The sequence below is a fragment of the Centroberyx affinis genome, unplaced genomic scaffold (genome assembly GCF_046629955.1).
Source record: "Centroberyx affinis isolate AG114_WGS23_722 - 3 ecotype Tasmania unplaced genomic scaffold, CSIRO-AGI_Caff_v1 ptg002134l_1, whole genome shotgun sequence".
Classification (NCBI taxonomy): domain Eukaryota; kingdom Metazoa; phylum Chordata; class Actinopteri; order Beryciformes; family Berycidae; genus Centroberyx; species Centroberyx affinis.
Window position 1 is genome coordinate 2,179 of NW_027280455.1, and position 11,234 is coordinate 13,412.

An 11,234-nucleotide genomic window follows, 5' to 3' on the forward strand; every position below is an offset into this window, starting at 1 on the left:
GCTTGATTTTAAAAATAAAACAACCACCAAAAAACTAGTTTTCTTACAGGGTCTATTTTGTTATTTCCAAACCAAAGCACTTGAAAGCGCCGACAAATTGTATTTACAACTTCAGACCTCGAAAGTACAAGCTTACAATGAGCGCCTGAAGGCACCATTAGACCCAATCAAACAGACGAGCTTAATGTAGTGTTGAGTTCGAGTCTCCTGCTGAGGTCTGCTCTGCAGCGGCAGTCCTGGCAGCCGACCAGCCTCTGTAGTATTAATGTTCAGCTGTTGTTCAGGAATGGGATGGTGATAATGTCTAGTCATCAACACTGACTGTCACATGACACACACACACACACACACACACACACACGAGCAAAGCGGCTTAAGCCATTACTAACCATAAGAATAAACATAAAACTGTTATGCCACTCCATTCGCTAATGGTGTCAGATTATATTCTAGAGCCAGCCACATTATTCCCAATGAGTTTATTGAGAAGAATGTAAAGAGTGTGTATGCAAAACAGAAAGTGGCTGAAACTGAAACTCCAGTCTGCATAATTCAAATGCCTTGACATGCCCTGTTTCAAAAGTAGGTCAGGGCGTGGAATTATCCTTATAGTTTGTAGTGATTATACTGTATGTCCTGTCTGTGACCATATGTCAGTTAAATACCCAAACAAATATCATTTATTTCATTTTATCAATACAAAGATTGTCTATTGCAAAGTTTAGTCTAATTTTCAATGTAAGAAATATCACTCAGTTTAAGAATCCATGTGCCAGACCTCTGACCTCTGACCTATGACAACATGACAATTGAAACCATACTTACAGAACAACTCTTCTTCAAAGCTAGAAACCACAGAGACGTAACAATTTTAAAGCAGAAACTATCCCTTCCCCCTCTCTTTTCCAGTACATTCTCAATGGAGTCATCTCTCTTTTTCTGGCCATAGACAGTGGTGAATATTCACTTGTAGAAACTGAGATGCTTTTGGGCAAATGATAATCACATTCTGAATGCTGAACTGGACACTGTTCAACCCTACTTACTATAATATCTGCTCATCAGTGTCTTTGCTAGATGCTAAATGAGCCTGCTGGCTAGTTAGCTAGCTAGCTAACATCTCAAGCATGAGTTTCAGAGTGTTTTGGAGTAGAGAGACTAAAGACAGTTTACTGTGTCACAGTAACCTACATTTGGAAACAAATCCACCTTATCACACTATTCATTTTTACTAGAACGTTACTGAATTGACCTACAGCCACACTAACAAGCTTTTTGTCAGCTAGCTCTCTGTTTCTAGCCTCATTATTACCTGTTTAGACATTAGCAGCAGTAGGGAGATTTGTGACACAACCGCCAAGAAGAACTTGCTAGAAGAAGAAAAATATATATTTCGTTTTACATTATCTTCTAGAGAAAAGCCTAACAATCTTATCTTAACTCATACTACAGAGTATATAGCCTGTGAATAATAGGGTACTAAAGCACTGGAAATTGTGAAATGAAGACTTTATACTGGAAGGCAAACAAAACATAGGAGCTATCCATGGTGCTGAAAGGTCACCTAAGAAGCCATTTCTGTGTTTTTTTGTAGAGATCAAATACTTTCTATTCAATAAATTCCCCAAAAATGCCGACTCAGTGGAATATGAAGCATTTATGAAATAACACTTTACATGGTTACATACAATGTTTATGCAAGGAAAGTGAGCTCAGTCAGCATTGTCCTGCTTCACATTCATACAGCTGAACACATTCACACTGGGAGCTGTTACTAAGGACCGCATTTTCACAGCTGGTCTTGGGAATCTAACCGGCAAACCTCTAGACTCCTGACGCTCATTTAATACCTTACCACTATTCTAAGTATGCAATTAGGGGCTTCTAAATGTTTTCATGTCACTGATCCTAGACCAGAGACCCCCATATAATAAGATTTAGTCCTAAGGAACCAAATCTGAGAGGATTTTGTGACTGTATACAGAATTACATAACATAATACACTCTAGAAACGTCTCATCCTTATCCATTCTCTCTTAGAGTTAACTTCTAGTAGTGAAATTAAACTCCGGACCCCCGGTGGTCCCCGGACCCCCAGTTATGACACACTGATAGTTTTATGAGTCAGGTTATTTCGAAGCAAAACTTGCACAGCAACTCACTTCCTACGATTCCTCTCTTGGGGAGGAGGTGTGTCGTTGCTGATTTGTTGTCACTTGGGTGTTAAGTCTGCCAGACGGCCTCGGTCTGAGGTGTCACAAACCCCTCCATACATTCTCTCCTGTAGTTTGAACATTTCCTCGCTGTGTCTATATTTGCGCTCGACGTGTATTTAAAAAAAAAACAGCCGGTGAGGCGTGTGTCTCCGCAGAAATGTTATTTGTTGTTGAAGCACAAAGGGGGAATGGAAAGGTCAGTGGGGGCTAGACTCCCAAATATTTCATGTCAAGCCCCCCTGCCCCCCCTCCTAAACAGACATGCATTAGACCAGGGGGGCCCATTTGATAAGATTTGGTCCCAAGGAACCCCATCTCACCCTCCATGCTTTAGCAAAAGTGAGTCTAAATTTGATCTTGTAGTTTTTCTCATTATAATGGAGAGCAAAGATCAAGCAAAAATCACTAGAAATCTATCAGGGAACATTCAGGATCAATGTTTCCTCTAAGCTGATAGTTTGGTGACCTATGACTAATAATTTATCACATTGATCAAATAATATCTTGTCAGTCAGTCAGAAACTTAGTGGATATCAGTAGATTTGGAAGTTTTGGTGGTAAATGATAGGCTAGATGCAGGGACCTTGTCATATAGGATTTAGTGTATTGATGCCTCTGGTTATGATTTAGTAGAGAATTATATAACAGTCTATACTGGTTGAGGTAACCATGGAGATTATGATAAAAACAGCCATCCTTATTCCTTCTCTCACTGGGAGTTAATATTAGTGATTTTAAACTCTTCCTCATTTTGCTCGGGACCCACTTGACCCCCCCAGAAGGCCCCCCCGGTGGTCCCCTGACCCACTTTGGGAACCAGTGGGCTAGTAGTTTGGTGATGTCTCCCCTGGTCCTATTTAGGCTTCCTGTGGTGGTGAACAGGAATGTCTGGAGCGCTTCCGTGTCATCCAGAGTGACGGTCGACCGGCCGCGGGGCTTATTGCGCGCAACACCATCTCTACACTGACCGTCTGCGGTTCAGAGAGGAATCCCGGGGAAGCTCCATCTCTGTTGTTTCTTTGCTGTCAAATGTCAGATGGGAGCTTGAAGTCGCGGGCGCAGCAATGAAGACGAAGAAAATCTTTAAGGAGACGCCGGCTCACCGGGAGGACCGGGATCCGCTCCAAAAACCGGCGCACGGCGGCGAAGATGCCCCGGGAAGGCAAGACGAAACCAACTACGTCGATTTGGACTTACTCGACTTGAAGACAGGCGGGGCAAAACCGGTGAAAGTGTCGCTCCTCGGCGAGGGAAACCAAATGTCTGTCCTCGTGAACAGCAGCGGCGCCGGTGCGCTGTGCGCAATGGAGCCGAGTCCTGGGAACGGAGGGTCGGCGAGTCAAACCGATGCCGAAACTACGCGGAAGGAGGATGACAAAGTTGGGAAACGTGCGGAGGATGACACGGAGGGTCGTTGTGATCCCGCCTCATCAGCAGCGGTTCCGTGTCTTAACGCAAACACAGAGGAGGATTGCCTCAAAACGGAAGAAGGGGACAACGGGGAGCGCGCCATAACGCAGCCCGACGTCTCCAAAAAAGAAGACACCAAAAACACATCTGACAATGAAGAATTATATTATACGGATAATTATCTGAGCAGGGGGAGCGAGTCGGATGATTATGAGGAGGATGATGATGTGAGTCTGGTTCTTTCTGATGACTGCGTCCCGTGCGTAACGGAGGACGAGTCCCATTACATTACCACGCATGAGATCCAGCTCTCTGAGCTTTCGGATCATGAGGGCGACTACGACCTCGGGGTGGGCTCGTCCAGCTGGGACATCGAAGACGACAATCAGGTCTACTCTTTTGTCGATTACGCGTCTTTTGACGGTGATGGAGCGGTGGGGGAGCGAGGGAAAAGCCACCCGGCTCGCCCTCGCGGCGCAGCAGCCGTCAGCACTCTGCTGGAAAGTGATCTCTGCGACGCGGCCAAGTTCACCAGCTCAGATGAGAGCGCGTCAAAGCTCCAGCAGCAACAGCAGCAGCAGCAGCAGCAGTGCAGCGGCAACGCCACGGGGCAGATCCACCTGTCAATCAAAACCACTTCCCGAGCTATAAATGACCCTAGCGACATCCAAGAAAAGGGAAATATTCTTTGTCATGCCAGGCGCGCCGGAGACATGAGTCGCTATGTGTTTAGGGGAGCTGACGGGAAAGCGGAGAAACTGTGTGATGGCGCAAAGTGTTTCATTGCCGCGCCGCGACGCTTGCACCTGGGCGGCAAATTAAAGGGGAAAGAGGTGACCGGGTACTCCAGCGGTGCGTCCAGCGCAGTCAGCGAACTGGACGACGCTGACAAGGAGGTGCGCAACCTGACAGCCAGGGCCTTCAAGAGCCTGGCATACCCTTATTTTGATGCCATAAATTTCAGCACCTCCAGTGAGTCCTCGGCATCAGAGCACGGGATAGGGATAAACAGGTGGTCCACGTTTGTCGACCTGAAATACGGCAACGTGAACATGTCACAGGGACTGGACCAAAGTGTGGTGTCCCATAAAAATGCATCCTCATTTGAAATCGCCAAAAATATAGACAATAAAGGTTATAAGGGCATGGCGCTGGCAAGCATCAAACCGCCCCCGAGGGAGATCTTTACTCTGAATGGCAATCCCCACAGTGCATCGTCATCAACAAAGAAAATTGAGCTCCTGGGGAAATTTGGACAGGGGCACAGTGGAGTGATCACACTCACAGAGACACTGAATTTCCGTTGCAATGTGAAATCGGGAATGTCCGCGGGAGAAAGACGTGCGAAATTTGCACAAAACGCGGCGGGATCACGTTCCACAGATGAAGTTACCAGCGGCTTGCCAAGCGGCCAGAGGAGAGGGGCCAGCAAGGCGCCCTGTAATGCGGGGGAAAGCATGGAAGACACACACAAGAAAGCCATATTCGCCTCGAGCGTGATTAAAAATGTCATTTCGAAAAAGATGCAGTTCGAGCAGGAGCGCAAAATGGAGCGGGGGGAAATATGTGAGCCCCACCAGACCCCGTCCCCGTGCTTTGTGCAGCAGGAGGGCGACGGCCACAGGGGGAAGGGAGGCAGGGAGCTGCACAGACAGAGCTCCAAGTTCTCCGAGGCCGGCTCTGACTTTGCCATAATGTGCGTGGATGAATTAGGGGACATAGTGGACAGCGGCTCATGTGATACCAAGAGCGACTCCCGGAGACAAGACGCGTTAACTCTTGTGCCCGAAACTAATTCGGAGCCGACAAATGAAGCTGGAATCGATACTAAAAAAGGCGCATTGGAAGCGTCCAAAAGCACGTTGCTTCGCAGCCAAAATAGCGCATTCAGATGCTGGAAGGACGGCGAGCTAGAGTTTCAAAAGGAACATAAAAGCGATAAAACTCCAGAGGGGAAACCGCCTCCATCTAACGACGACCTGGACGAGGGGGACCTGTACTCAGCGGGCAGCAGTAAACTTACTAAAATGTCACATTTGTTTGTGCCAAGTATCCAACTGTTGTCCAGTGACGGAGAAATTGGAGAGCAGCTGCCGCGCAGGAATTATTCTCCTTGTGGAGAGGGAGGAGGAATGAAACTGCGCTCTGGCAACACCTTATACGTCGCAGATTCCAGGAGTGTCGCGACATCCAAATCTCCAGAAATCAAAATTAATTTAAGGAGCGTCAGAGACAATAAAGCGGAGCCGTTCGGCGTCTCCAAGCTGCGCGCTCCCAATATCGGCTGTAATGCAGCCAGCCTGATCAGAACAGATGACTTCAGGTGCCAAGCGCTCGCTGCAGCCTTGAAGGGTGAGTCCTCAGACAAAGTGCCGCATTTCATGGTTAGAGACATAAGAGATAATAAGGGGAAATTGCAGACGCCCATACACCAAGTAAGAGACGTGCGCAAATTGGTGAAAAGTTCCTATCACTTTGTTTCTTTGGATAACAACGACAATAAATCCTGCTTTGCCTCTGCCGACCCTCATTCAGAGCAAAAGAAGCAAATGCCTTATCGAAATCCCGCGTCTGTTTCCCCAATAGTGATAAAATGTCAGTCTGTGAATACAAATAGCAGCGGAAAACTATCTGCAAATCTAATCGACTTATCTAAGCGCCGGCTGAACGAGGAGCCGTTTGACATAGACAGATCCTCTCCAGAGGGCGCTAAAAGTGGGTCGGCTGTACTCCAAAAGCCACAGGGGAGAGCACCCATAGGTAACTCAAATAAAGGAGACTCCTCTGAGGGGGCCATAGGATTGAGAATTGAAACCAGATCAGCTTCTAGGAGGCAGGAAAAAATATCTGACAGTACAGAGAAGAAGCCTGAATCAAAGATGGCCAACCGGGCGGCCTTGGAGAAACTCCAAGCCGCCGTGAAAACCATGGAGCAGCTTTATGTTTTTGATAGAAACGAATGGAAGAGGAAGAGCGAGCCCCAGCTGTTGACAGACAGCCACGTGCTTTCACTGATCACCAGCGAGGAGCACGGAGGCCCCGAGGAGGAAGGAGGCCGGGGGTCCATCATGGACAAGCTGGTGAGGAGAGACTCCTATCCCAACACGGACAAGACGCCTCCAGCGGTGGCGGCTTCCCCCGGCATCGACATCCTGTTCCGGAGAGAGGAGAAAGACCCGCCCAAAACCTTCCAGACCCCCGGCGGCCGTGACGAGAGGCTCAGCGCCAAGTCGCTTCCGATGCAAGCCGGGAACAAGAACATGTTCAACCTCATCTCCGGACAAAAGGCCTCGGCGAACAGCGGCAACGCGAAGACCCCCCAGCCGCAAACGCCTTACGGCACGAAAACCTTTCTCCCAAAGTCTCCCAAGTTGCCGGTGTCGCTGAAAATCACCCAGACGAAGCACCAAGTGGAAGCGAAGGAGAGGCAGGAGGCAGAGAGGTCCGCCCAGAACCTCTTCAGTACCTTCTCAGACAACGAGAACTACCTGACCATTCCCGTCAAGTCTCACGCCAACAGCGGCAAACAAGCCGCGTCCGCCGAAAAAACGTCCGTGTACACGTTCACCGGCCAGACCGGGCCGGCCAGTCCTCCGGGACACGTGGGGCCCAACAGCAGCGGCGGCGTCCCCAGGGGCCGGGACGACTACGACCAGTCTCCCAAACGCTCCAGCATCGTGATGGAGACGCGGTCGCCGGACATCCCCGCCGCCACCATCTACCACTCCCTGCCTCTGAGCATGCCCGCCAATCAGCCGCAGGTCTACTGCTTCTCCCCGACCATCACCCCTGCTCCCGCTCTGGACCCCTTCCAGGCCACCCAGAGGAAGATGCTCCTGGATCCCACCACGGGGAACTACTACCTGGTGGACACGCCCGTGCAGCCGGCCACCAAGCGCCTCTTCGACCCAGAAACGGGCCAGTACGTGGACGTGCCCATGCCCCAGCCGCCGCCCATGACCCCCATGCCCATGCCGATCTCGCCTTTGGCCCTCAGTCCCGGCGCGTACGGCCACACCTACATGATCTACCCGGGTTTCATGCCCGCGCCCTCGGTGATCCCGGCCCGGACGCTGGCCCAGTCGCAGATGTCCGTGCAGTCGGAGGCCGAGAGCGGGGAGAAAGCGCCGTGGCAGCAGCAGACCGAGGGCGTCTACATGGAGAGTCCCTACTACATGGCGACCGGGAAGTCTCCCCAGGCGGCCTCGGCGGCTCAGCAGCAGGCCGCCGCCGCCAACAGGCCGCCGCAGGGCCACAAGCAGCCCATCATTAGCATCACGTCCCAGCAGGGGCCCCGGATCATCGCCCCGCCCTCCTTTGACGGGACCACCATGAGCTTCGTGGTGGAGCACAGATAAACGGCAGCTCACCTGGACAAGTAAGTGGCTTTAAATAGTTTTCTTTGATGATGCATTTTTTTGTCACGTAGTGTTAGATTAACTTTTCACTTTGTTCTTGGTCACACTTACCTTGAAGTGCATTGTGATGCTTTACATGAAGATTAGAAGCCTATTAGAAGCCCAGATAAACTTTTGAGAAAATTACATTCATCTCACCTTTATATGTCATTAACTATACAGTTCAACCCCCTAATGTTTTGTGCATTGTGTATATTATATCATTCTCTGATTCTAATAATTATCATGTGCTCACAATGTGCTTATAGTGCGCGTTATAATGCCTTATGAGCACCACTTCAACGAAAGCGTTACCTTATTTTGTCTGTCATGAATCTATACTTGTGGCTCTAAATATGTTGCAGGTGACTAGCAGCATCACTCAGTTTACACTGCTGTTTGCATTCTGCAGCAGTAAATGGAGTTGGGTAACTCACTTCAATGTAGTGACCAGGTTTAACAACTTTGACCTTTCACCTCTAGCTGGAATACATATAATAACAGTTCCATTTTAAACAAGTGAAATATTCATGACATATTTTCTCATTTCCTGTTCCTGTGCAACACTGGTTCTAGTGTTTGACACTCAGGATACAAACTGGATGCACTATGTAATTCTGTCACACTAATTATGATACTACTATCACTACTACCACTACTGCTATTGCTACTACTACTACTAATAATAATAATACCATTACTACTGCTACTACTATTTCTGCTATTAATACTACTATTACCACTACTACTACTACTACTACTACTACTGCTACTACAACTGCTAGTACTAATACTGCTACTACTAACAATAATAATAATACCATTACTACTGCTACTGCTAGTACTAATACTGCTACTACTACTACTACTACTACTAATAATAATACCATTACTACTGCTACTACTACTATATTACTACTAGTATTACTACTAGGACTATTACTACTACTGCTACTACTACTGTTATCAGTACTACTATTACTACTAGTATTATTACTACTACTGCTGCTACTATACCAACTACTACTACTACTACCACTACTACTACTACTGCTACTATTACTGCTACTGCTACTCTTACTACTAACAGGAGCAGAGCTGTAACCATATAAATAGTCTGTAAGTACAAACTGGATGGACGCCACACTGTCTCCATTAAGAGTAACATTAACTAGAGCAGTAATTCTCAACCTTTTTCATATCAATGACCCATACTTTAGTCCACATTAGAGCCACGGACCCCCATTTGATGAGATTTTTTCTCTCGAACCCAAATCTAAGAATATCTTTATTGTTAGCTATATATGATTTTGTCCAGAACGCCATGACTGTATTGTAGGTAGAGAGATAACAGTGAAACTATGATCAAAACAGTCATTCTCTACTGGTGTTAACTTCCTGTAAATGCAGTAATGCTGAAGTTTAACAATTCATAAATTTGCTGGGGACCCCCTGTAACTCCCTCAAGGACCCCTGGTGGTCCCCGGACCCCACGCTGAGAACCACTTAACTAGAGGATATTGACAACAGGGTGTTTTGGCCAAGGAGGTCTTCATCAGACCGCAGCCAACAAGAAAATATGGCAATATATTCACACCGAAGATACTGAGAGAAATAGAATCTGATCACCAATTTGCAGCTGTCAAGTCAATTTGATGGAGGCATAAAGCAGACAACCAATCATATAGTAGAATTCAAACACTCTTAACATGCATGAAAAAGGAAGAGGCAACATGACTGTAATGTTGGCAACTGAACACCTCCAACCACACAGCAACCGCTAGCACTCACAAACTAGTTTCGGAATTCTGATATCACACCAGAGATACTGAGGATTACATCGATGATACAAGACCGTTAGTGGGCCAGGGCCGTCTATATGTGTGTGTGTGTGTATGTGTGTGTGTTCAATGCAGGGGCAGAGGCGTGGCATGGTTGGCATAGTCCGTGCAGGAGTGAAAGGTCAGGCGATGGGAGGCATTTGTTGTGTGGATACACGGAGAGGTTCAGCTGCTGCTGGATGTCAAGAGGCTGCCTGGCAGTGCAGAGTCGCGCCGGGGTCAGCCGCCTTTTTATAGGAGCAGTCATTTAAAGACAGAGAGAGTGAGAAGCCAGGTTCACATGGCCACTGATCAGCAATTACATAAACACAGCATGCAGCATAGCAGCGGGCGGCTTCAGCTGCACCGCCGATGGACATTTGGAGTTTCCCTTCTCGTCTTAAAGCTGGAAGGGGACGGCACATATTGAAGGGCTCTATTATGACTACCAAGAAAACACGCTCCTATGTGAGGAGCGAAGAGGTTGGAGAGGTGGGTTTGTGACTGGAGGGTCGCCGGTTCAAATCCCCCAGACCAGATGGGGAAGTGCATAGGGACAGCTCTTAAATCTTATTGTGCTCAGTGAAAGACACCAGCAACAACACACCTGTCCAAGATGGGAACTGAGTTGCTGTGCAAGTTGTACTCCTAAATAACCTGACTTGTAAAACTATCAGTGGGTCCCAAACTGTGGTCTGGGGACCACCAGGGGTCCTTGAAGGGTGTTAGAGAGTCCAAAGCACAATTAGGTCTAGTTTATCAGGTTTAGTCAGGTTTATTAGGTCTAGTTGATCAGAGGTTTCTACAGTGCATTATGTAATCCATGTCAAGTCAAGATTGTTTCTATAGTCCTTCATCACAAGTCTGTCTCAAAGGACTTTACAGAGAATAAGCCTACCTAGATCTAACTAATCAACAATCAACCACAAAATTATGTAACGCAGTATGCAACAAAATGAAGCACAAGGAAGTAAACCAAAGCACAGGACCCAAAGTAGCATGTTGTAAAGACAAAACAGGTCTACCTATTCTACCCAGCTGAGCCTGGCTTACCCAACCTTAGACCCTCAGTGAAGACAAGGTGGTACGTTTCCTAGTGGTACACCAACGTTAACTTTGGAACATTCAGACATGATGTTGTTGTGCGTTCTATCTGACAGATAAGACTTAAACCACAAAAGTGCAGGGCTTTGGATGCCAATATAGTTTGGGTAATTCTGTACACAGTCACATCTGGAAACAATCCTAACCTAAGGAACCAAAACTGGTTCCGTAGGACTGAATCTTATCATATGGGGGTCTCTGGTCTAATGTGGATCTGTTTGAGTCTAGAGGTTGGAGAAGGGGGCTTGTGACTGGAAGGTTGCTGGATTGAGTCCGCAGACCAGCTG

The 11,234-nt window shown here is 47.6% G+C and overlaps 1 protein-coding gene across 1 annotated transcript; it reads left to right on the forward strand.

Moving 5' to 3' along the window:
• The first annotated feature begins 3,280 nt into the window (after positions 1-3,280).
• LOC139654678 (uncharacterized protein C4orf54-like) lies at positions 3,281-7,984 on the forward strand. The gene has a single exon (XM_071531817.1). The coding sequence runs from the start codon at positions 3,281-3,283 to the stop codon at positions 7,982-7,984; it is 4,704 nt and encodes a 1,567-aa protein (XP_071387918.1).
• Positions 7,985-11,234: the final 3,250 nt, after the last annotated feature.